The sequence below is a fragment of the Ipomoea nil genome, unplaced genomic scaffold, assembly GCF_001879475.1.
Source record: "Ipomoea nil cultivar Tokyo-kokei standard unplaced genomic scaffold, Asagao_1.1 scaffold2845, whole genome shotgun sequence".
Classification (NCBI taxonomy): Eukaryota; Viridiplantae; Streptophyta; class Magnoliopsida; order Solanales; family Convolvulaceae; genus Ipomoea; species Ipomoea nil.
Window position 1 is genome coordinate 3,478,052 of NW_017619273.1, and position 27,632 is coordinate 3,505,683.

The window sequence follows — 27,632 nt, forward strand, 5'->3', positions numbered from 1 at the left end:
CTGGCCGAGAAGGTCGCCAGCCGGGCGATTGGGGAGGCCAGGGAGCTGAAGGCTCAGCTCGAGAGCCCGAGCGAGCTAGCGCGAGCAGCCTTCAAAGATAAGGACCTGGGCTCGGCCTTCCTCACAGAAGCCCGGGGAACCGCGATCGGTGAAGAACTGATCGTCTCGTTCGGCCGCTGGGGTTTTTCGGCCGGGAAGCGGAAGATGCTCGAACGAGTCCGTACCCGGTTGGAGCAAGCTTTGGAGGGGGAGGACCTTCAGCTGGTCCTCTCGGTCTTGCCCCCAGACCTAGCCGATCCCGGTCCCTCTCCCTTCGCCCCGAAAGCCAAGGCGTCCGAGCCCGGGGCATCGTCGGCGGCCCCTTCGAGCGGGAAGGAAGCAGCTGCTGGGGCTCGGGAGGCGAAGAAGTAGGCTAGGCTTGTCTCCCCCTTTTTTGTAATGACGATTGATCGGGAGCCCGGTCCCGAATTGTACCGGGCGCCTTTTGTGGATTAATAATATCTATTTTTGCTCAAACTTGCGTCGTTCGTCTTTTATCTTCTTGCTTTTCATTCTTTACACACTGATCATAATCACTCGACCACGCGGCCTTGTGGCCCGATCTTGCACTGGTTCGACTCACTCGACGCCCAATCTTACGACCTTATGGCCTGGTCGGGCGTTCAAAACTGGCCAACCGATCAGGTTTACCCGATCTCCGGGCCTTTGTCGAGAAATTTTCAAGCCTCTACGGTCGGAATGTAACCGAGCGACGGGCCGAGAACAAGCAAGCCTCTACGGTCGGAATGTAACCGAGTGACAGGCCTTGTACCATACTTCCTTATCCCAGCCCCCACACTATTGTGCGCTCGAGGCACGAGTGGGTGCGATAGTGGACAGAAGTTGGACGGATCGGGGAATAATGCCGAGAGCTCCTGGCTTCCCCGATCGGTGGCGTGACTTGAGCGTCCGCCTATGTGGAGCGCGTTTTGACTGGTCGACAGACTTCGCCCGATCGATTGAATGTTGAACTGATCTGGTTGTGATAAAGGTGAGAGAAAATAACCGATCGTGCCGCCGCATACAAACGGTCGAGCAATCATTGATCGTATATACATTAAACTTTCCCGCTCGCAGGCGGTTGAACTAATTTTACAACCATAAATTTACATAGAAATGACGACTGGGACTAACTCGCAGGTCAAGCCCCCACTTCGTCTAAAAATACAAAAAAAAAAAAAATAGGCTAATGCCTAAAGAGAACGAGGTGCTCGGAATTCCAAGTCCCCTCGATTAGCCGACCAGTCGTTGTCTCTAGTCGGTATGTACCCGGCCGTATGACAGCGTTGATGATGTACGGCCCTTCCCAGTTCTGAGCTAGCTTTCCCCCTTCTAAAGGTTGACTGGCCTCCCTTCGTCGTAAGACATAATCTCCAACTTGAAAATAGCGAGGGTTGACCCGAACGTCCTTCGAGCTCTTGACGCGCTTCTGGTACTCGGCCATACGCCGAGCGGCTAGCTCTCTTTTTTCTTCGACCGCATCGAGTTCCACAGCCATGGCGTGTTCATTGTCCTCCGCGTTGTAGGTTCTCTCTCGATCGGTCGGGATCCAAGCCTCGATCGGAAGTCGGGCCTCGGCTCCGTAAACCAGGGCGAACGGGGTCTCCAAAGTAGCTTCCCTCGGGGTCGTCCGATAAGTCCACAAAACATATGGCAACTCATCGGCCCAACTACGACCGGCCGAGTGTAACTTCTTTTTCAGACCTTCCAATATCGTCCGGTTAGCATTCTCCACTTGTCCATTTCCCTGCGGGTAAGCGACAGACGACCGGACATGAGTTGTCCCGATCGTGGCCAAGAAATTCTGAAAATATTGGCTCACAAATTGGCGATCGTTATCACTGATGAGATGTACGGGCACGCCAAAACGGGAAACGACATTGCGCCAAAGGAACCGAGCACACTGCTGAGATGTGATCGTGGCTAAGGGCTCGGCTTCTATCCACTTGGAGAAGTAATCAACGGCGACGATTACGAACCTTCTCCGACCGGACAGCTGAGGAAAGGGGCCCAAGATATGTACCCCCCACCTAGCGAAAGGAACTGCGGTCGTGACTGGCTGGTAGAAGGTTGCCGGTCGCCCAGGCATCCGGGCGTACAGTTGGCACGTCTCACATTCCCGAGCTAACTTTTCACAGTCTAGCTGGAGGGACGGCCAATAGTACCCGATCAGCATGATACGACGGGCCAGGGATCGACCTCCCTGGTGTGAGGAGCAGATTCACGAGTGCAGCTCCTTCATTACTAACTCGGCCTCGAATGCGGTCAAGTAACGCATAAGGGGGCCTCCATACGATCGCCGATAGAGACGACCGTTCACGACTTGGAACCTCGGGGCTCTTAGCTTGGCTTTTCGAGCACGTTTCGGGTCGTCTGGGAGTCGACCGTGCTCGAGGTATTCCTTCAGATCGGTGATCCAGCTATCGTCCACCGGTTGGATTGGATTGACCGGCAGGCGATGGATACTGTGTTTGGGGATCACCAAGATCCGAGCTATCTTCGACATGTGTTCCGGGGCATCTTGGGCCAATTTGGACAAGATATCCGCATCGGCGTTATCCAATCGGGGTATATGTCGGACGGTGTACCCCCGGAACTGTGCAAGCTTCTCCATGGCGAGGTCTCGGTATAGTTGTAGACGTTCTCCGTTAACCTCATAATCTCCGAGAACTTGCCCGACCACGAGCGCAGAATCTGTTTGGGCTCGGATGTATTCAGCCCCCAAGTCCCGAGCGCACTGCAAGCCGTTAACGAACGCTTCGTACTCGGCCTCGTTGTTGGTCGGGTGGAATTGATACATAAGAGCAAAATAGACTTTGAATCCTTCTGGGCTCGTGACTACCACTCCTCCTCCTGCTCCTTTTTTGCTACTTGACCCGTCAGTAGCTAGCGACCACCACTCGGCCTCGGGATCCTCAGCCTCGGGGGGTCGGGTATCCCGGGCGGTGCACTCGACCAAGAAATCTGCCAGAGCCTGACCTTTGATTGCTGGTCTCGGTCGGTATTCGATCGCGTACTGGGTCAGCATTAACGCCCACTTAACTAGGCGGCCTGATGATGAAGCGGTTCGGAGGACTGGTCCGATCGGCTGATCGGTCAGAACGCGGATCGCTCGACCTTGGAAATAGGGAGCTAACTTCTTCGCGGCTATATACAAGGCATAGACGACCTTCTCTAACCGGGAGTACCGGAGCTCGGGACCATGTAGCGCGTGGCTTACATAGTACACCGGTCGCTGGACCCCTTCCGGATCGGTTCGGCACAATACTGTGCTTACTGCACGATCGGAGACGGCGAGGTACACGTCTAGCTCTTCTCCGAGCTCGGGCTTTGAGAGCACAATAGGTGACATGAGGTACTCCTTCAACTCGTCAAAAGCTGCTCGGCACTCTTCGTCCCAGACGAACCCATTAACTTTTCGCAATACCTTGAAGAAAGGTAGAGCGCGCTCGGCTAACTTGGAGAGGAACCGGCTAAGGGCTGCCAACCGACCAGTCAATTGCTGGACCTCCCGAACGGTAGAAGGTGGTTGCATGTCCAGAATCGCTTTGACTTTGGCCGGGTTGGGCTCAATTCCTCTCTTGGTCATCATGTAGCCGAGGAACTTGCCGGTCTGAACCGCGAATGTGCACTTGGTCGGATTCAACCGCAACTGGTACTTCCTCATGATCTGGAAGCACTCCCGGAGGTCTCGAGTGTGGTCGGATCGGTTCCGACTCTTGACCAGCATATCATCAATATAAGCCTCCATCGTCCGGCCCAATAGATCGGCGAAGAGCATATTGACCATCCTTTGGTAGGTCGCTCCTGCATTCCGGAGGCCGAACGGCATCACTCGGTAGCAATACAGCCCGTCCGGGGTTACGAAGGCTGTCTTGCTCTCGTCTTCATGGTGCATCATTATTTGGTGATATCCCTTGAAGGCATCCATGAAGCTCAGCAACTCGGCCCCGGCCGTCTCGTCGACCATCTGGTGAATGCTTGGTAGAGGATAAGGGTCGAGCGGACAGGCCTTGTTGAGGTCGGTGAAATCAATGCACATCCTCCAAGATGGGGGCTTCGGAACAAGGACAATATTAGCCACCCACTCGGGATAAATCACCGGTCGTATGTGCTCGATCGCCGCCATCTTTTTTACTTCCTCCCTGACAAATTCGCGGCGATCGGCGGAGAGATGTCGTGTTTTCTGCACGACCGGCTTGGCTGCGGGATCAACGGCTAGCTTATGACAGATGACCGACCGATCGATCCCGGGCATGTCTTCGGGCCCCCACGCAAAGATGTCAGCGTATTCCCGGAGTACCGCCAAGACTTCTGTCCGGAGCTCGGGGGTGAGGGCTCGGCCAATCTTTATCTTCCTATCCGGGCGGTCCTCGGATAGGGGAACTTCTTCTATCTCTTCGGAAGGTTCGGGCTGCTCCTTCCGTTCTTTAGCCTCCTCTTTGGCTATAGTGTTCACCCGGGAAGACGGACCGGAATCGCGTCTGTTGACCGCTCGGGTGTAGCACTTCCGGGCGGACTGGACATCGCCACGGACCACACCGACCCCATTGGGGGTGGGGAATTTCATGCAGAGATGGGGCATGGAAATTATCCCCCCAATCTTCACGATGGCGGGTCGGCCTAGGATGATGTTGTGGACACAGTGGAGGTTGACCACAACAAACTCCAGCTCCGTCTTGATCGACTTTGGAGGCGTGCCGATCTCTACGGGGAGCGTTATCTTTCCCTCGGGGTAGATCAAGGCCCCGGTAAATCCCGACAGTGGTACACCGACCGGAGTCAGCTCCTTCCTGTCGAGGCCCAGCTTCTCGAAGACGTCCAAGTAAAGGACGTTCACACTGCTGCCGTGTCCACCATAACCCTTTGGACATCCGTCCCCTTGACATCGATCGTGACCACCAGCGCCTCCATGCCGTGGTCGCTGCTGCTAGGTTGGTCCTCAAGGGTGAAGGTTATGGGCTCCATCTTTTGCCTCTTCCCGGTCTCCCGGGAATCCACTATTGCGACCGGGCAATTAGTCCGCGGTCGGGAAGCATCTTCCAGCCCACCAAAAATAACGTGGATGGTAGGCTTTCCGGCCGGGCGGCTACCAGACGGAGGGTCAGGGTCCCGTCGGTCTTCATGACGATCGTCCCTTCGATCATCTCTTCGGTCCTGACCCGACCGATCGGAACGGTGACGAGATCGCCTGTAATCCCTCCGATCGGTATTTCTATTGCTGTCTTCTCTCTTCCCCACGCACTTGTCCAATTTTCCCAGATTGAGCAAATCTTCCAACAATTGGCGCAAGTGGGTACACTCCTCGGTATCATGCCCGGCGCATCGATGGTAAGCACAGTGCTTACTCTTATCCGGGCCGTCTCGATCGGGATGGGGGAGTTTGATGAGGTTGCAGGACTGGGCATACTGCATGGCCTCCGCTGCGGATCGGTTCAAGGCCGTAAACTCGCCATGCCTGGTGCGGGGTCGGGGATTGTCATCTCCCGATCGATGTTCCGCCCGGCCGGCCGGTTTACGGGAGGAAGAGCCGACCTCCTGCGAACGCTTGACGGCATTCGCCTCGCCTGCGTTAGCATAATCAGTGACCCTTCGGAGGGCCTCCTCATACGTGGTCGGGGGGTGGAGGATAAAATCCTGGTACAGATACCCCGCCCGGAGGGAGATGTGAAGCATGTGAGTGGCGGTCGCATCATCCATGGGCTCGACCTCCCCGACCGCTGCCTTCCACTTGATGAGGAAGTCGGTCAAGCTTTCCCCTTCGAGCTGCTTGGCCTTTTCGAGGTACATATAAGACTTCCTCACCACTTTGGAAGTAATGAACTTTCGTACAAACTTGATCGCCAGGGTCTCAAATTTGTCGATTGACCCCGGCTGCAGGGTTCGGAACTATTCTGCCGCCCGACCGGTAAGCGTTGAGTAGAAGGCCCTGCACATCACGGCGTCTGAAACGCCCTTCAGCATCATATTGCTGAAGAAGTCATTCACGTGAGCCTCCCGGTCTGTCCGACCGTCGTAACTCTTCTCTCCCGAGACCTTTAAGTCGAGCGGGTAAGGCTGAGCCATTACCGCTGCTGTGAAAGGCGTCTGGTGTAGGGTCGATCGGTCGGCCGGGGGTGCTGTGGGATACGCACTCCTAAGCTGCGCAACTTCAGCCTGGAGGTTGTAGAGCAATCCTCGGGTTTCGTTGAGCTCGGCGGCTTGAACGGCTTGGGCAGTATCCCGAGCGCGTCGCCGTCGGTGAGACCTCGACCCGCTATACCCGGATGAAGCCTCGTGGCTAGCTTCCTGCATTTGCACGTCCTCTTGCCCGCGGTTCGGGTCTTGGGGTCCCAAACGCTGGCGCATCTCCGGTCGAAGACGATCAAAAGCTACCGCTCGGGCAACCTCTTCGGGGTCTTCCGCTTGAACAGCCTGAGCTGGTGCCTCCATCGCATCAGCACCCCCCGACCCCAACCGCGAATGAGCCGAGCGTCGAGCCCGGGAAGTGGACTGACGCTGCGGCTCTACTTGTGCGGTCGGTTGTACTGGAGGGGCGGCGGCTGGAGCTGTATAGGCAGGCGTATATGGTGGATAACCAACCGGGGAAGTGTAGCACATCGGTTGGCCTGGCCAATACCCGTATGGTGGAGGTGGGACCGGGTACGGGTACTGGGCGGGGTATATCATCGGCTGCTGCTGGTATGGCAGACCGGGTGGTGGGTGTCCCGGTTGTATGTAATTTACCGGTTGCTGGGCGGCCGGGTATGCATTTGACGGATGCGGTGGTGAAAGGTTGAGGTTGAGGTCCATCGTCTGACCCGGCTGTTGGGTAGCATAGTTGTCGGAGGAGCTCGCCGCATCCGCCTGGTCGTCGGCGAAGTTGTTGTGTGCCCACGGATACATGTTGGTATGGTGATCGGGTGCTCGTCAAGACGTTGGCTTGTTGCACGGCTCCCCACAGACGGCGCCAAAATGATACTGCTAATTCTACGTAAGCAATATAAATAACACGAGACCAATTAAAGCAAGTAAAATCTTTATTGATCCCGGTAAAGGCCCTAAGTACAATCTACTTGGCTGCTCTGAGTACCGACTGACTGCGGTCGGGATTCTCTAACAACAACCTATCGATCGTCCAAAAGTCCTCTACACTGTAGCTACTGTGGGCATTTATAGCCGCTGTGCCGGAGACAAGATCCCAGCCGCTCGGCATGTCTTCCACGTAGCCACCACGTGCCATCCTCCTGGGTGCCCTGCCTGTCGATGTAAAGAGCCGCCACGTGTCTTTAGTCAGCTCTCTCGCCGAAGGACTTCCGCTCGGGGTTGACACCATCGCTCGGGCAACTCCCGGTCGGTTCCCGACCGGGTTCTTCTCAAGGAGCCCGACCTGTTACCTGCAAAGACAAGGAGAAAGAGACAAGACTCCTCGGTCGTGGTGGAGCTATGTCGGTCGGGATATTCCCTACCAAATATAATTTGTGTATATATTCATTTAAATCTCAATTATAATTAATTTGACTCCACATATATAAAGAGGATAAATTAGATATAAAATAAATATAGTTCTTATATAAATAATCTTTTTCAAATGAATAAGTTTTTTATGGAGATTTTCGACAAATATCGCCTGTCATTTTATTTACAAGTTTTATTTAAATACGTTAGTTATACAATTAAAGTAGTTATTTTAAATTCAAATTCATTTCAAAAAAAATTCAAATTCAAATAATAATACAAGTAACAATAAACCTTAAAATCAACATAATAATAGTATAATTAAACTTTTAAAAATATTAAATATTACATTGTATAGTTATACTTACATTTTTAATCAAACTAATTCTGAGCTCAAGAACTCAAGTACGTTTTTCTGTTTCCACAACCATTACTTTCTTTGCTAATTTCAATTTTTAGAATAACGGTCAAATAGATCATTCAATCTTTATCTTCTTTGTATATAATTTTTATCTTCTTTATATTATCTATATATATATATATTAAAGCATAATGAAGTATGGAAAACAGTTTATTGTATGTGTTGGTAAAGTTTTATATTTAATTAATATAATTTGTGTATATATTCATTTAAATCTCAATTATAATTAATTTGACTCCACATATATAAAGAGGATAAATTAGATATAAAATAAATATAGTTCTTATATAAATAATCTTTTTCAAATGAATAAGTTTTTTATGGAGATTTTCGACAAATATCGCCTGTTATTTTATTTACAAGTTTTATTTAAATACGTTAGTTATACAATTAAAGTAGTTATTTTAAATTCAAATTCATTTCAAAAAAAATTCAAATTCAAATAATAATACAAGTAACAATAAACCTTAAAATCAACATAATAATAGTATAATTAAACTTTTAAAAATATTAAATATTACATTGTATAGTTATACTTACATTTTTAATCAAACTAATTCTGAGCTCAAGAACTCAAGTACGTTTTTCTGTTTCCACAACCATTACTTTCTTTGCTAATTTAGAGGATGTCAAAAAATTTAATTGGTAAATTTGTTAAATTAATAATAGTTCGTGCATCGCGAACGGGACAATTAATAGTTGTATATCAAATCGCAATTAGGCTATCAAACTAAAATTTAAAAAAAAAAATGTAATTGGATACCTAAAAAAACACAAAGTCATGCAATTTAACTCAAAATGACATGTTTACCTAAAAATATGTTCATGTAACTGTTACCGAATTTAAACATTTTTAAAAAAAATATCTTTTTAGATAAAATAATTATTAAAAAATAAAAAATAATAAAAAGAAACGCTCCGGCCAGCTTCGCCTCCGACGATTTTTTTTTAATTTTAAATAATTATTTTTATTTAAAGTTATTTAAAAAAAAATCTTTTTAAGTTCTGTAACTGTCACGTCAGTATATTTTCAGGTAAACGGGTTATTTTGAGTTGAACTGTATGAGTTTGTGTTGTTTAGAGACCTTTTTTTTTTTTTTAGTTCAATGACCTAATTAGTGTAGTTGAGTGACATATTTGACCCTTATTCTTTAATTTTTTTGAGATGACGTGTAGTTTTCAATAAAATTTTAAATTTTATACTTATCAAAAAAATGTATTAGAGCGATATCATTGATTTATGTGGGCTTTTGTTAACACTACATGGTTATAAAAGAGAGACAAAAGTAGTGGGAAGAAAAGAAAAAAAAAAAACTTAATTACGTGTCATTTGAACGTGCATGGTGTACGTAATGTACAAAATTGCGGTACCTTTTCTTCCTCTCTCCACATGAGTCCCCCCAAAAAAAGTCACATTAATGTAAATTTAATTTGTTCTCTTTCCTACACTCTTTCTCCTCTCTCCCACCAGCTCTCTCCTCCATTTTAGTAAAAAAAAAAAACAAAAAAAAAAAACAAAAACAAAAACACCAGAAATTATCCCTACAATTTCTACCGAGTTAATTATCGAAATTGTCCCTTGACTATAGAAAAATTACCGATTTAGTCCTTAACTATTTTTGTTATCCAATTAGGTCCTCAAACTATGAGAATGTTAACCAAATTAGTCCTCTGTTAGGTCAGCCATTTATAATCTGTTAAATATGAGGGTAGTGTGAAAATTTCACTTCACTCCCTGGGTTGTCCATGCTGTCCAAACTTTGTAATTAGAGGTTTAGAGTCAAAGGTTTGGAAGACGCCTCCGAGGCGGTGTGGGAGGCCCCGTACACTCCGTGTAATATATATATATATATATATATATATATATATATATATATATATATATATATACTTTGTTTTTATACGAAAAAAATTAATATTATTTGTAGACTTTATTTTTTTTTTTTTAACTTTGAATTGAAAAAAAAAAAAAAAGAATAAATTGGCGGACAGGCCCGCCTGGCCCGCCAACCCGCATGGGGCGGACTTTGGTTCCATGAACCATAGCTTGCAGGTTTGGTGGGCCGACTTGCAAAAATCCGCAAAAAATTAGGTTTGAAAATTTTTGCATGTGCATCCCTTGGAAAATGACTTCCTTAAAAAAAAAAAAAAGGAAAAGTCATTTTCCCCCCAAGCATACCTATTTTCCTTTAACTAATGCTTCATTTTCCATTGACCTCATTTTCCCTCTTCTTGCCAAACATTAAAAACTCGAAAAACATTTTCCGAGTTTCCAAACGCACCATAAGATAGGTGATTTGTTTGATAAGAGGAGTGTCTTAATTATGAAAAAAGAGAGATATATAATTAAGAACTTACATGAATAATTTGAATAGAATGCAATTGTATGAGGGTCTAAATTTTAGAAAATTTGTCATAATTAAATTAGATCATAGTTGCATACTTAACGGCTAGGGGCACTCTTCGGTCATACATACATTGGCATTGCAACCAATGATTGTAGGGATATTTTGTCAACTATTCCTGATGTTTCTTTTCGCTTAATTCCTAGGTGTTATAATTTGGTAGCCTAACGCTTTGTACTGAGATTATATCCTCTTTACTGTATTTCAACTCTTTTGCAGTAATATAGCTTTTTTTTATTACTTAAAAAAATATTAGAGTTGCATACTAATTTATAAATATAAGTCTTTTTTTCATAATTAATAACGTAATCAATTACTCCATATTTTATTTCAAAGAAGCTAAGGCTTACAATGATTTGAGAAGTGATGATACCTTCTTCAACATAGCATATATAGTAACTTTTTTTTTTCGATCTATAAATTTTCTATCTTAAAACTTATTAGTCTTTGATTCTTTCAAAGCCTTTCTAACTCTAGGATCAAAAGGTGGAGTATCACAATCACAAAGTTGAAGCACGGGATCACAAGCTCTGCAGTGCGGGTATGGGTCACAATCACTGTATTTATGGCATATAAACGGTTTCAATTGTGCTTCAATCCCGTGTGAAATACCTGCAAAAAATCATATGAAATAATTTATCTTTAATACATATATATCATTTTTACAAAGTTGAATAGCTAATGAGAAATATTTAAAACAAAAAAAGACAATGATCAAGTATGTGTGCATGTATCTATATACACACAAGTATTTAAAAAATTATCCCAAGAAATTAATTTGGATGAAAACAAGATTAGACTTACAGAATGCAATCGTGAAGAAAATGAGAGCACAATACAAGGTTTTGGAAGCCATAGAATTGAATGTAATGAATTTTAGTAGTAAAATAAAAATATAATGAATTTCTTTGTGGAGAGTGTGATGAAAATATAAACTATTTTTTGCTCTATTTATAGCCAATGTCAGCCATATATCAAGATCCTCTCACCCACCACAATCCTCTATATTAGGTATTAAAAACTTGCCACAATCCTCTATATTAGGTATTAAAACTTGCCAAAATCCTCTATATTTTGGGGGCAAGTATCTTCCACCAACCTAAAATAGAATCACATTAAAAATATTGTTTGTAATTTATTGTACTATAGTTGATTATGTTTCCAACTTTCCATACACGTAAGATTTATTATCATTAATTTTTAATTATATTTAGATAAATTTATAAACAAAGTTTACATATTTAAATTGATTTATTCCTAATTGTACTTTATATATATTACTTGTCTTTTTTATGCGCAATGTGTAAAATAAATGTCCAATATTAAATAAACTTTAAAATCAACATAATAATAGCATAATTAAACTTTTAAAAATATTAAATATTATATTGTGTATAGTTATACTTACATTTTTAATCAAACTAATTCTGAGCTCAAGAACTCAAGTACGTTTTTCTGTTTTCACAATCATTACTTTCTTTGCTAATATAGATGATGTCAAAAAATTTAGTTGGTAAATTTGTTAAATTAATAATAGTTCATGCATTGCACGGGATAATTAATAGTTGTATATCGAATCGCAATTAGGCTATCAAACTAAAATAAAAAAAAATAAAAAAATGTAATTGGATTCCTAAAAAACACAAAGTCATGCAATTTAACTCAAAATGACATGTTTACCTAAAAATATGTTCATGTAACTGTTACCGAATTTAAACATTTTTTAAAAAATATCTTTAGATAAAATAATTATTAAAAAAAAAAAAAAAAAAAAAAAAAGAACCGCTCCGGCCAGCTTCGTCTCTGACGATTTTTTTTTTAAATTTTAAATAATTATTTTTATTTAAAATTATTTTTTAAAAAATCTTTTTATTTTCGCTAATTGTCACGTCAGTATATTTTTAGGTAAACGGGTCATTTTGAGTTGAAGTGTATGAGTTTGTGTTGTTTATGGACCTAATTATTATTTTTTTTTAGTTCGATGACCTAATTAGTATAGTTGAGTGACATATTTGACCCTTATTCTTTAATTTTTTTTGAGATGACGTGTAGTTTTCAATAAAATTTTGAATTTCATACTTATCAAAAAAATGTCTTAGAGCAACATCATCGATTTATGTGGGCTTTTGTTAACACTACATGGTTATAAAAGAGAGACAAAAGTAGTGGAAAAAAAAAAAAAAAAAAAAAAACTTAGTTACGTGCCATTTGAACGTGCATGGTGTACGTAATGTAAAAAATTGCGTTACCTTTTTTTCCTCTCTCCACACGAGTCCCATAGAAAAAGTCACATTAATGTAAATTTAATTTGTTCTCTTTCCTACACTCTTTCTCCTCTCTCCCACCATCTCTCTCCTCCATTTCAGTAAAAAAAAAAAAAAAAAAAAAAAAACAGAAATTATCCCTAGAATTTTTACCGAGTTAATTATCGAAATGATCCTTTACTATAGGAAAATTACCGATTTGATCATTAACTATTTTTGTTATCCAATTAAGCCCTCAAACTATGAGAATGTTGACCAAATTAGTCCTCTGTTAGGTCAGCCATCATCAACGAACACAACACAACAGAGTATGTACATACATAACATATATGTTTAATGTTGAATGAAAAAAATAAAGAGTAAGTACATAACATATATATATATATATATATATATATATATATATATATATATATATATATATATATATATTTATACATAGTATTTGTTTAAAAAGATTTATGTGTTTAGGGAAGGGTTCAATTCTTAAGTTATACAAAATGTAATAAATTTTAATAATATAAAATTTAAAAATAAATAAACGGGTTGGCCGTTTAGTCCGTCCAACACGGATTGGATTGGGATTTTTTCAGCCCGTGTGACAGGATAATAGGGCTGGCACCCGACCCGGATCATAAGTGTGCATCTGACCCGGCACCATATTTGACCCGACACCTCATGGATGCTCCAACGGTTAGAATTCCATCAGGTGTCACATTTATTGTCATTGAAGCCACTATTGATGCCACCATTGATGAGAGAGAGTTAAAGCCTCAACGCCTCATTCATGACTCTTCATATTCTTGTCGTTAGCTCAGCTCCCCAAGGATGTCTCTTCATGTTGTTATCGTTAGGACCTAGCATAAATAGAACTTCCCTCAGCTGAGCAGGACACACTGTACTTTCGATACTGAGACAAAAGCAATACAATTATTGTTACTCTCTTATAGCGTTGTTATATTATTATTACCGGTAACGTTATTACCGTCATTGGTGCTTTCATTGAGAGCCTGAGTCCAATACTCAAGCAGGCTACGACACACACAACTCATTCCTCTTTCAACAGCAAGCTTGAAAGAATGGTGTCCCGCAGCTCCCATGGTTCCCGCAACGTGAACAATGGCAATGCCTCAGGTGACCTCCGGGACCAACTCACCAACAATCGCGGAGGGGACCTCCGAGAACAGCTCAACAATGGGAGGCCCGGGGACCTTCGAGACCAACTCAACAATGGAGGGGACCCTCGAGACCAACTCAACAATGGAGGGGACCTTCGAGACCAACTCAACAATGGAGGGGTGAACCGAGCTGTGAACCTCCAGGCGACTGCCGATGTCATTCAGCAAGCAGTGACGGCGGCGCTAAATCAGGTGGCGGTGGGACTGCAAAGCCAAGTGCCCCCGCCGCTGCCCCAGGAAATAAGGGTGGAGACCCAAAGAAGTAGACCGGCCAGACGACAACCAGGCCCTTCCCAATCTGCACCAGAACGAATGGGACAAAGGGCGCCCGTGCGGCAAAGATTAGGATCACGGGCCGAGGGATCCTCTACCAGAGGTCCTCGCCAACACGAAAACAGAGAAGCCGAGAGATCACCCGCAGAGGAGGTGGGCGAGTCTCGGGAGCCGACCCCACGCCAACACGTTAATGAGTCGGCCTTACGTCGACACTTGGAGGAGCGACGCGTCGAAGAGCCGGCTCCGCGACGGCACTCGGCGGGGAAGCGACGCGTTGATGAACTAGCTCCACGACGACACATGGAGGAGCGACAGCCGGCCCCGCGCCGGCACCCTGACGAGTCGGCCCTGGTCGAGAGGCTGCAGAGAAGAATCGAGGAGTTAGCAAGAAGGGTGGAGGCACGGGAGCAGTCGCCGGAACCCGAGGTACGGATGACAGCACCATTATCCCCAAGCATCATGGACGTACCTTTGCCGAGGGACTTTAGGTTGCCCGCTATCAAGGAGTACACGGGGGCCACTGACCCACGTGTCCACATGACGAGGTACAAGGCTGCTATGGTAATGATCGGGGCAGGGGACGCCATCATGTGTCGAGCGTTCTTGTCCACCCTGGATGGAGCGGCCTAAGACTGGTTCAACACCATCCCAGATGGGTCGATCCAAAACTTTGGGGAGTTGTCCAAGAGCTTCCTAACATACTTCTCCGGTAGCATACAGCCTAAGAAACCCTTCTCTCACCTCTGTGTAGTGAAGCAAGATAGAGGCGAGAGCCTAAAAAACTTCCTGATCAAATGGAAAAATGAAGTCAATAATGTCTACGACTTCGACTCCAAGGCGGCGATCTCAATATTTATCCATGCCTTAAGATCAGGGTATTTCCACAAGCAGCTGAACGCCCACCACCCCCGCTCTTACGAAGATCTGATGAGGACGGCTAGCCGCTATGCCGAAGCAGATGACGTCGACAGGAAGAAGAAGGACGAAGAGGATGGTAGGAAAGGTGGGAAGCCTGGGAAAGCTGGTCCGCCCAGCCAGGCACCACTCTCGAACCACCCGATCGCAGGGAAGGGCCGAGACTACGAACGACCTCGCCTGGTCCCCTTGCGTAATTTAACTCCTCTTACCCATCCCGTCAGTGTCATTCTAAAGCAAGCTGAGGAGATGAGAATGGTAGAATTCCCTGAGGAGTGCATGAAGGTCTCCCCAAAGGCAGACCAAACAAAGTACTGCAGGTTTCATAGGCATGCCGGACACGATACGGATGAATGTCACGTTTTGAAGAGACAAATAGAAGACCTCATCCAGCAGGGCTACTTCCGACATTTCGTCAAGCGATCCAAGCAGCAGCAACAGCCGCAACACAATCCACCAAAAAATGTCTGGATGAATGAGGATGGCACCGAGCCGTCCACCTCAAACGCCAAAAAAAGAGACCACAACCAAATATCTGAGCAGAGTGATAGCGAGAAAGAAACCGAGGTGGCGCCCAGACGACAAAAGAAGCACACCATACACTTTATCTATGGTGGACCCGCAGGGGGCGACACGCCCGCAGAAAGAAAGAAGTGGAGCCGACAGATATACGTGGGAGAAGTGGCGAGTCTTCCTAGAGGAAAGAAACAGAGACAGGAGGCCATCACCTTCTCTGATGATGACCTCCCAGAGGGCCCGCTACCCCATCGTGACGCCCTGGTGATTGAGATGGACGTCAACGATGTCATTGTCCGCCGCATCTTAGTCGACACGGAAAGCTCAGTCAATGTGATGTATTACGATGCCTTCACCAAGTTAGGGATACCTAGGAACCAGCTCAAAGAAGTACGTACCCTACTCTCTGGATTTACGGGTGATTCAGTGGAGACGGAGGGGTCGGTGGCCTTACCAGTGGAGATAGGCACGAGCCCTAACATTCGCAAACTTGACATGGAATTCATCGTGGTAAGACTCACTTGTGCGCACAACATCATTTTGGGGAGGCCGGCACTGGAGGACCTCAAGGCCATAGTCTCGGTGGAACACTTGTGTATGAAGTTCCCTACTCCGAATGGGATAGGGATCGTCAGAGGAAACCAGCGAGCAGCCCGCAGTTGTTACGTAAAAGCATGCAAAAAGATTGGCGGAAAGAATCCACAAGTCCACACCATTTGCAAGGATGATCGATCGGGTACGGAACTCAGAAAATTTAATTAGATATTATCAGTAATACATTGTAGTCGTGGCCCGCCCAGACCTGTAAACAGTATTTAGTAATCATGGTCCGCCCAGGTTACTTCACTCTCAAATAAAAAGGTTTTCAAACACACATTCGATCAACCACGACCGTCACTACACTCTAAAAAAAAAAAAAAAAAAAAAAAAAAAAAAGTCGAGGCGCGGTGCCTTGATAAAAAAAAAATAAATAAATAAATAAATAAAAGGAGGCCGGGCAGCGTCTCAGCCACTCCTGGTCGAGGCGACGCCTCAGCCACTAAAAAAAATTAAAAAAAAAAAAAAAAAAAAAAAAAGGTCGAGGCGATGCCTCAGCCACATGACCGGGGCGCACGCCACGACCAGATGGCCGGGGCGCAGGCGACGCCTCAGCCACTCGAAAAAAAAAAGGTCGAGGCGCACGCCTCGGCCAAGTGGCCGAGGCGACGCCTCAGCCACATGGCCGGGGCACACGCCTCGGCCAGATGGCTGAGGTCGCGCCTCAGCCCAAGGCCGAGGCGCACGCCTCGACTTCCTGGTCGAGGCGACGCCTCGGCCACTCAAAAAAAAAAAAAAAAAAAAAAAAAAAGGTCGAGGCGCACGCCTCGGCCACTTGGCCGAGGCGACGCCACAGCCATATGGCCGGGGCACACGCCTCGGCCAGATGGCTGAGGCCGCTCCTCAGCCCAAGGCCGAGGCGCCCGCCTCGGCCTCCTGGTCGAGGCGACGCCTTGACCACTCAAAAAAAAAAAAAAAAAAGGGTAGAGGCGCACGCCTCGGTGCGCCTCGGCCAAGTGGCCAAGGCGACGCCTCAGACACATGGCCGGGGCACACGCCTCGGCCAGATGGCTGAGGCCGCGCCTCCGCCCAAGGCCGAGGCGCACGCCTCGGCCACTCAAAAAAAAAAAAAAAAAGGGTCGAGGCGCACGCCACGGCCAAGTGGCCGGGGCGCACGCCTCGGCAAAGTGCGCCTCTCGGCCGTGGCCGAAGCGCAGTGCCTCGGCCACATGCGCCTCGGCCAAGTGTGCCTCTCGGCCGTGGCCGAAGCGCAGTGCCTCGGCCACAAGGCGAGGCACCCGCCTCAGCCAGGCTGAGGCGGCGCCCCAACCCAAAGCCGGCCCACGCCGCAAAAAAAAAAAAAAAAAAAAAAAAGGGTAATGTTAAACCGCAGAAACCGACGGATGGTGACAAGAGCTGATAGAAAGGTGCTCAAATTACCCAGGCAGGAAGGGATCTGGAAAACAAAATCGCATATCCTAACTCACAGGATGACACAGTATCACGATTGATTCAGCCTTACTCCCAAGTCAACTCAAACACATTCGTAGACTCAGGAGTAGGGGGGACTGGTGACAGGATAATAGGGCTGGCACCCGACCCGGATCATAAGTGTGCATCTGACCCGGCACCATATTTGACCCGACACCGCATGGATGCTCCAACGGTTAGAATTCCAACAGGTGTCACATTTATTGTCATTGAAGCCACTATTGATGCCACCATTGATGAGAGAGAGTTAAAGCCTCAACGCCTCATTCATGACTCTTCATATTCTTGCCGTTAGCTCAGCTCCCCAAGGATGTCTCTTCATGTTGTTACCGTTAGGACCTAGCATAAATAGAACTTCCCTCAGCTGAGCAGGACACACTGTACTTTCGATACTGAGACAAAAGCAATACAACTATTGTTACTCTCTTATAGCGTTGTTATATTATTATTACCGGTAACGTTATTACCGTCACCGTGAAAAAACGGACCGGCCTGTCCTGTCCCGTTTTCGGATGATGAGTATTTTCCATTGTTTTTTGCCTTTACTTTTAATTTGTGAACATATGTGAGTTTTGGGATGAAGATGAATTGGTTTCTTTCTCAGAGTTCAGGGATAATTTTGGCCATTTAGCTGAAATGGAATCAGCTAATGTAGAAACGCTGCTCCAAGTAGCGTTTAGAAAATTAGCTTATTGGCCCTAGCAGCTATCCCAACCAGCTCTTCTACCAAACACTAATCAGCCAAAATTAGTCAAATTAGCTGGAAAATGGCTGATCAGCTGATAACCAAACACCCCATTCTAAGCAGGAGAACGGACTATGTGAGTGAAAATTTACTTTCTGATAGGTTATTATCTTCATGTGGGCCCTTTGTGAAAGTGTCTACATCAATATTTTAAGTATGAAAGTAAAAATAAGGAGAATAAATAAGGAGGAGAAGGAGAAGTAAAATTTTACTTTCTGATAAGTTATTATCTTCATGTGTGTCCTTTGTGAAAGTGTCTACATTAATATTTTAAGTATAAAAGTAAAAATAAGGAGAATAAATAAGGAAGAGAGAAGAATGAGAAGGAGAAGAAGGAGAAGGAATGAATCTTGTTCAAAGCAATCATTTTATTTGTAAACAGAAAACATAAACCATAATAATAATAATAATAATAATAATAATAATAATAATAATAATGAGAAGAGCGAGTACTATATGTTATCGGTCCAATGAGTATTGAAAAAAATAACAATTTTAGTCTATATGTTTAATTTCTACTAATTTTCATTCACGACTATTACTTTAGTATCAACTTTTATTCACGATTATTGTTTTAGTGTCAAAATTAATCACGTCGGTCACCCCTCCGTTTAAGACATGCCGAAATCTAAAAACTTTAAGAGTATTTTCATCTTTTTCAACTTAAGATCTCAATTTGAGCATGAATAAAGAGATTTAAGTGCTAAGATCTATCACAATTTACAATTTTCCTTCTCATCCTATCTTAATTTGGGGAGAAGAACTGCGAATTGGGATCGATCATTGGGCTTAAATTTATTTATCCATGCTCAAATTGAGATCTTAATTTGAAAAAAACGAATGTTATAATTATGTTCACAACTCTATGTTTATAATTATAAAACTATATGTAATAATTTTTGAATTATATATTCATAATTATTAACAGTTTTAAAATCGTGTCTAACTTATAAGGTGGACACAACTCCACAGTATAATTTATCTTAAATAAACTTGCCAAACAGAGCTATATATTATGTATCAATATTGGATAAAAACGAGAACAAGGGCGCTACAAATTGATCCACTTTGCTAAATAGCTTCTGCAGGGCAATTTATATCGTGCACCACGACGCATAAAATGCGCGCATTTCATGTTGTCTTCGTGTTGATGTCACTCCGTCCATCCGAACAGCCCAAATCTCATTATGTGTATTCAGTTAAAATTTTATGTGTATTGTGTTATGAGTTTATGTGTATTCCGTTAAGAGTTTATGTGTATTATGTTAACCAAACTCAATATGTGTATTTAGTTAAAAGTTTATGTGTATTATGTATTATGTTAGATTATGTGTATTCTGTTATGAGTTTATGTGCATTCGAAACAATTTTTTTTTTTTAACAACTTAACAAAACGACGTTGTTTTGAATGCGCAGGCGAACAGTATAACAATTGCTTTCTGCAGAGTATATGTTTAGTTTGGGCCTAATTGGGCCAGATACCATCTATAGATTGGACGCCAATATGCAGACGTAGGCAAATTATGCCCTGGACCCGTGTCCACATTGAATTGTGGACACGGGCCCAAAACGACGTCGTTTTTAAAAAAAAACGCGTCATTTAGTTAAAAAAAAAAAAAATATTCGCGCGCGTTTTGCCGTTAACGGCGTTATTTTTTTTTTTTGGATTATGAATGTACAGTTATGCCGTTATGAATATACAGTTATGCCATTATGAATATACAGTTATGCAATTATAAAATTATGAACACAGAGCTCTAACATTATAAACTTACAATTATGAACATATATAGTGATAAAATTATGACCATGGAGCTTTAAAATTGTGAATATAGAGCTTCGAAGATTATGAATGTACAGTTATGGAGTTATGAATGTACAGTTATAGAGTTATGAATCTACAGTTATGGAGTTATGAATCTACAGTTATGAGATTATGAATCTACAGTATGGAATTATGAATGTACAGTTATTGATCAAATTATGAACAAAGAGCTCTAACATTATGAACTTACAATTATGAACATATAGTGATAAAATTATGAACATAGAGCTCTAAAATTGTGAACATAGAGCTTCGAAAATTATGAATGTACAATTATGGAGTTATGAATGTACAGTTATGGAGTTATGAATGTACATTTATGGAGTTATGAATGTACAGTTATAGAGTTATGAACGTACAGTTATGGAGTTATGAATGTATAGTTATTAACATATAGTAATAAAATTATGAACATATACTCTTACAATGAAGCGGTCTGAAATTAAAAAAAAAAAAAAAAAAAAAAAAAAAAAAAAAAAAAAAAAAAAGGAGATAACAGTGCCTAACGGCACTGTTACCCGTGTCCAGCAAGCATGCTGGACACGGGTCCAACGCATAACGATTGGCAGATGTAGGGTTGGGTTTTCGTCTCGAGAGAAACGCGCTCAAAATGGAAGGAGTGGTAGTAGCCAACACCCAGAACCAGCCGGAAGACAACAAGGTTCGCACCGATGTATTGCTCTTCAACCGCTGGAGTTACGACCACATTCAGCTGGTAGACTACCACAGATTGAGAAAGTATATCGAACAGATATTACGTAATAGAGTCGATAGTACTGGTGGAACTGGATTTTTCTACTTGGTCATGCAATTATTGGTTTGAATGTTTGCAATTACAGAAATGGTGGGTTTGGGCTAGACTGGAAGTCCAAAAAGATCAAAAGATTTTTATTTTGTCTTGTCATTGTTTGGTTTAATGGAGGATATGACAATCATTATTGTGTGGACCATGGTTCACACAAGTTGTGTGGATCATATTTTGTCTTCTGTAAAATAATGTACATTTAGTACAAAAGTAATGTACATTTAGTACAAAGATAATGTACATTGTATACAGGGGATGTACATTATTTTTGTTCTGAGTGTACATTATATTGTATAATGTACATTCAGTACAAAAATAATGTACATTTAGTACATTAAAAATGTACTTTTTGTTATAGTCCACATAACATTGTGTGGACCATGGTCCATACAATAATTTGCCAGGATATGAAGGGCCTTTCAAGCAAAGCGTGTAGAAGTAGTAATTTAGTGTTGGCCTTTTGAAACTCCATTGGAGATAGAGTTTCTGCCAAAGAAACTTTGAAGTGCATTTGGAGCAATAAATATAACTGGATTTTGGTTCATTTTCATGCCAGGCATATAACTCCATTTGTTAGATTTAAGGATTGTGTCAGTTTGGTCCATTAGGAAATTTATGGTCCATTTGTTATATCACTCCATTCGTTTTTGTTCTTGGTTTTCTTTATCCTATCCTAGTATGTTACCTTTTTTGCTATGTCATGATGTTATCATCTTGTGTGAAGTTCAGGATGATTTATTGATCAAATAAGCAATAATGGTGTTATTGATTGCCTTGCCTGCCCATTTTATATCAGACTTCCATGCTTTTTTTTGTGGACCCAAACCTGTCTTATTACATTTTCTGCTGGTTGAAGTTCTGTATGTAAAACCTTTATTATTATGTTGATGCAGTGGACCAAGAGAAGATGCGACCCGTATTGGTTCTGCTGGTGTTGTCAGGCACCAGGCTGTTGATATTTCGCCTCTTCGCCGTGTGAACCAGGCAATCTATCTCCTCACAAGCGGTGCCCGTCAGAGTGCTTTCAGGAACATCAAGACCATTGCTGAATGCCTTGCTGACGAGCTCATTAATGCTGCCAAGGGCTCTTCCAACAGGTAAATTCTTATCCATATTTGGCTCTTGTCCTCCACTTTTCCTATTGGAGTTAATACCAGTTGGGTTGGTGTCACGTTTAGTCTTAAACTTTCAATTTAATCATTTATTGTTCTTCAACTTTTAAATTTTTAACCAGCTCGGAGGATCATTTGTGGTTAAATTGAAAGTTTAGGTCTAAACGTGGCAGTGCTACTATACTCGGAGGACTCCAGTTGGTATTAACTCTTTACTATTATATAGAGTTAATACCCAAAATCGTCCTCGACTGTTGTGGTTTTTCTCAATTTCGTCCTAAACGACTTTGGTGATCTAATATCGTCCCAGACTTTTGTGTTTCGCTCAATTTAGTCCTCCATTTGTTATTCTGTTAAATTGGTGTTAAATTAAGGGACAATTCAGTAATGTCAATATTGATCTCTATTTACTTTCAACTTGTGAAGTGCGAAATTCCTCTTTCTTGTGCGAATTACACCCAGAATTACTCCCGGACCTGCAAATCAAATTTTATATTTGCAGTTTTAGGAGTAATTCGTAAAAAAAAAAAAGGGATTTCTCAGTTCACATGCCTATGAGTAAAGAGATGCCAATATTAAAATTACTGAATTGTCTATTTATTTAACACCAAATGGACAGAATAACAAATGAGAGACTAAATTGAGCAAAAACACAAAAGTCTAGGACTAAATTGAGCGAAACACAAAAGTCTGAGACGATATTAGGTCACCAAAGTCGTTTAGGACAAAATTGAGAAAAATTACTATAGTCGATGACGATTTTGGGTATTAACTCCTATTATATATGCAATTGTTATCTGATGATTTTGCTGGCTTGTGCACTGCAGTTATGCTATCAAAAAGAAGGATGAGATTGAGAGAGTTGCAAAGGCCAACCGATAAACGAGAGTACTCAAGCAGATTCCATGCTTTTTGTGTGTTTTAGATTGTTTTAAATTCAACAAATTTTGTTCTTTCTGTTATTGCTAGCCAGCATTAAGGGGTAAATGGATGGTTATTTTTAACCATTTTTTGGGGGGTATTTTTTGTGGCTACCGATCACATAGACATACAGTGATAAAATTCATTTAAATCAATGTTGTGTTGCTTAATTGTATATAAAATGCTCGCACTTTTATCTATATCTATATCTATCTATATCTATATCTATATATCTATATCTATATCTATATCTATATCTATCTATATCTATATCTATATATATAAAAGTAAAATCCTCCTAGCCAAGTTTTCCCTCCAAAACTTAGAGGCATTTTTGTAATATCAAATATTTAGACAAATATGGCATTTTAATAATATTAAAGATTTTACCTTTCTTTCTTGAGATCTCTTACCATTTTATAATTTCAATACTAAACCCTTTTGACCTCATCCATTGTGTATAAATACACCTTATATGACCATACACAACCCCAACTAAGGTTAATTATTTTATTGATTTTTGCTAATCATCCTGTGATCTTCCACAGTTGAGGTTGATATGTGATTTGCACTGGTGAGGTTTTCATTATCTTAGTTTCTTTAATTTTTTCTTCTTTTTGGGTTTTATTTTGTTTTTATTCTTTTGTATTTTTTGATTTTTAAACAACAAAAGTGGTTCGTAAGAAAAAATGTTGATATATTCTTTTTTTTTTTGTCTATTTTTGTAGAGAAGATACAGATCTAGAAAGATTGATCGGGAAGCAATAGACTTCTAATCATCCTGTGATCTTCCACAGTTGAGGTTGATACGTGATTTGCACTGGTGAGGTTTTCATTATCTTAGTTTCTTTTATTTTTTCTTCTTTTTGGGTTTTGTTTTGTTTTTATTTTTTTTGTATTTTTTGATTTTTAAACAACAAAAGTGGTTCGTAAGAAAAAATGTTGATATATTCTTTTTTTTTTTGGTCTATTTTTGTGGAGAAGATACTATACGGATCTAGAAAGATTGACCGGGAAGCAATAGACTTCTAATCATCATGTGATCTTCCATAGTTGAGGTTGATACGTGATTTACATTGGTGATGTTTTCATCATCTTAGTTTCTTTTATTTTTTCTTCTTTTTGGGTTTTGTTTTGTTTTTATTTTTTTGTATTTTATGGTTTTTAAACAACAAAAGTGGTTCATAAGAAAAAATGTTGATATATATATATTTTTTTGTCTTTTTTTTTTTTTTTTTTTTTTTTTTTTTTTTTTTGTGGAGAAGATACAGATCTAGAAAGATTGATCGGGAAGCAAAAGAGTTCCTTGCTCATCAAGATGATAAAGTTTTGTGATCGAGGGACGAATTATGTGTATATGTAAATATATATAGACTTATAGAGGGAACCATACAAAGAATACAATAAAAACCAAAATGAAATTAAAAACATTTTTTAGTTGTCAATATATCAAAGCATTGGAATTTGTTTCGATTCAATTTCTCCGTTTTTAAAGTGTACATTTTTTGTAATAAGAGAGTAATTTGTCTTTCCCTTCAAGACGTTTTTCTTGCCATTTAATTTTTTTTTTTTTTAGGAAAAAAATGATTAAGTACTGTGACTTTTTTCCAATAGAGTATTATTTTGATTTTATTCTTCATCTGACATTCCTTGATATAAAATCACTTTACTAATGTAAAATAATGTTATTGACTTACCATGTTTGCTTCGATATGCTAAGCCATTTAAAATTTAATACGGAGTAAAATTATAATTGTAATACTTCCGTAATAATATTGAATAAATATTAATCATATGTTTAGATTTAATAATATATTATATTAAAAGAATTATTTATTAATTTAATATAGTGATGGTTAATACGGGTAAACCATATATAAGCAATATTTTACCTTAAGAATATTATATCTTAATTATAAAAATTCTACCTAATAATTTTAGTATTAAAAGTCATACAATAATTACCATAAACAATGTTTAATAATTGTCAAATTCTATTATGCAATAAAAATTACTATTATAAAATTTTTTGTAATATGGACACATTATTTTTAATTATTTCGATTTAATAATATTATATCTTATGTATAAAAATTCAAATAATACTTTTAGTACTATTGAATATTGATTGACTAACAATTATTTTAATTATTAAGGCAATTAATGGATATTTTGATTTAAAAAGTTTTCAAATATATGAATTATACATAGTAGCATTGAATCAATTAGTAAGACAATTATATTAGGTAATCTAATAAATAACTTACTTTTTAAATTATATCTCATCTTTAATCTTTAATAATGAATATTTTCTTAAAGTATATACATAGACTATGGTTATCAATATAAAATTATATATATATATATATATATATATATATATATATATATATATATATATATATATATAATGGATAATATTATTAGTACAAAATAAGTTATACTTACCTTAATAATTAATTATTAATATTATTACCTAATAATTATATATTGTTACCTTTTTCGGTGTAATTATTATGGTAATTTATATACATATATATTTTTATACTTAATGTATAATATATTGGCATGAAAAAAATTATACTTATCTTAATATATAATTAATTTTTAATATAATTTCCTTATTTTTATTAAAGATAATTATTTTGATAATTTTTCTTTCATTATTTTGTGTGATTATTATGGTAATGTATTTAAATTTCGGAAGAGATTATTACAAATATTATAATTAATATAAGTAATATAATTAATGAAATTATTATGGTAATTGTCACAATATTTGGTAATTATAATTAATATAATTAAAGAAATTGAGAAATATAAGATTTCTTCCCTATAAATATTTGTGACAATTTAGTTAAATTACAATTAATAAAATATGAAATATAATTAAAGAAATGAAATTATTAAATTAACAAAACATGAATATTTCTAATCATACATACACTTATGCACTATAATAATCATGCAAAATTTAAATGCAACTTTTTAAATTTTTAAATGTAACTTTTTAATTATAAATCTATCAATATAAATTATGATTAATGAAATTATATTATAGAATTTTCCTATTTTCATTTTAATAAATATTATGTGTATATAAAATGAATTATACAATCATATAAGGAAATGCGTCGGATTAGAGTTTAAATTTATTCATACAAATTTTAGAATTTACATTTTTTTATAAAAATAATCAAATGTTAATGTTAATAATAATAAGAAGAATTTTAAAATCAGAATTATAAATTAAGTATTAGGGTAATAATTAATCTATATATATTATATATTATATATTATTATTATTATTATTATTATTATTATTATTATTATATAAAAACAAAATCATCCATTTTCAAAAAAAAAAACAACAAAATCATCCAATTTCATTTTCCCGCCCAAACTTTTGTAGTAAAGCTTATTTGGTAAGTAAATGTCTAATGGAAATTAAAAAAAATCTATTAATTGGTAATATTGCATAATTGGTAACATTATGTATGGTATTATATTCTATAATATAATAATATAATTGATAATATTATTGTTCAAGTATAATAAAAATCCTATGTAATAATGTAATAATAAAAAAATAAAAATAAAATTAAAATAATAACAATAACAATAACAATAACAATAATAATAATAACAATAACAACAAATTTAATAATCCAAACAAAACTATATACAAAATAAATTTAAAATTAAAAAAAAAAAAAAAAAAAAAAAAAAAAAAAAAAAAAGGAAGAAGACAAAGGTGGCTTCCCTTTGTAAATGATGTGGGATCATTTTGATTCCACATTGAAAATGTTTGGAAAGATGAGCTCTTAAACTCCTCTATATAAGAGGGGCATTTACAAACATATAATTGCTTGCCCATCAATATGGGCAAGTATGAGAAGTCCAAAGACTTTTTTATTTTTATTTTTTTATTTTTTTTTATTTTAGTACTATTAACCTGACAAATTATGCTGTGGATATGTGTCCACCTTGAAATGTAGACACAGTTCAAAAATTGTTCATAATTATTAATATATAATTCAAAAAATTATGAACATAGTGTTGTGAACATAATTATGAACATATAGTTATGTAATCATGAATATAGAGATTCAATAATTGTGAATATGAAGTTAAAAATTATGCATATATATCTTTATAATTATGAACATATAGTTCAGTAACTATGAATTTAGAGTTCTGTAATTATAAATATAGAGTTCAATACGTACTTATGAATATGAAGTTCAAAAATTATGAATATATAGCTTTATAATAATGAACATATAGTTTAGTAATTATAAAAATAGAACTGTGTCCACCTTGCAAGGTGGACACGGTTCCACAACATAACTATTTGATTGACCCTGTAACATGTAAACTTCCTCAACCTATTGAAACCCAACGTGTCAAAAGGCTCTTATTTAAGAAACCTTATCTTAATGGCTTCTTATTTTAGTTTTTTTTTTTTAATTTTTTTTAAATTTATTAGGGGGTTTGAGAAAGATTAACCCAAAATGTATATGAGTTGTTTTAGTTTTTAGCAGTTTGGAGCAAATTGCTAAGTTATTAAATAATATTTTTGGTGTTTTGATTAAATATAAAATGTTAAACAGGCGAGTTTATTAAAATTTTGACGAATTTGCCAAATAATCAGATTACAACAACAACAACAACAATAATAATAATAATCAAAAAAAAAAAAACTATATACAAAATAAAATTAAAATTAACCAAAAAAAAAAAAA

General features: G+C 39.5%; 1 protein-coding gene across 1 annotated transcript; it reads left to right on the forward strand.

Moving 5' to 3' along the window:
* Positions 1–20,659: 20,659 nt before the first annotated feature.
* On the forward strand, positions 20,660–23,055 carry LOC109159845 (40S ribosomal protein S5-like). Its single transcript, XM_019307956.1, has 3 exons — positions 20,660–20,866; positions 21,743–21,951; positions 22,794–23,055. The coding sequence occupies exons 1-3, from the start codon at positions 20,660–20,662 to the stop codon at positions 22,846–22,848; spliced, it is 471 nt and encodes a 156-aa protein (XP_019163501.1). The 3' UTR covers positions 22,849–23,055.
* The last annotated feature ends 4,577 nt before the right edge of the window (positions 23,056–27,632 follow it).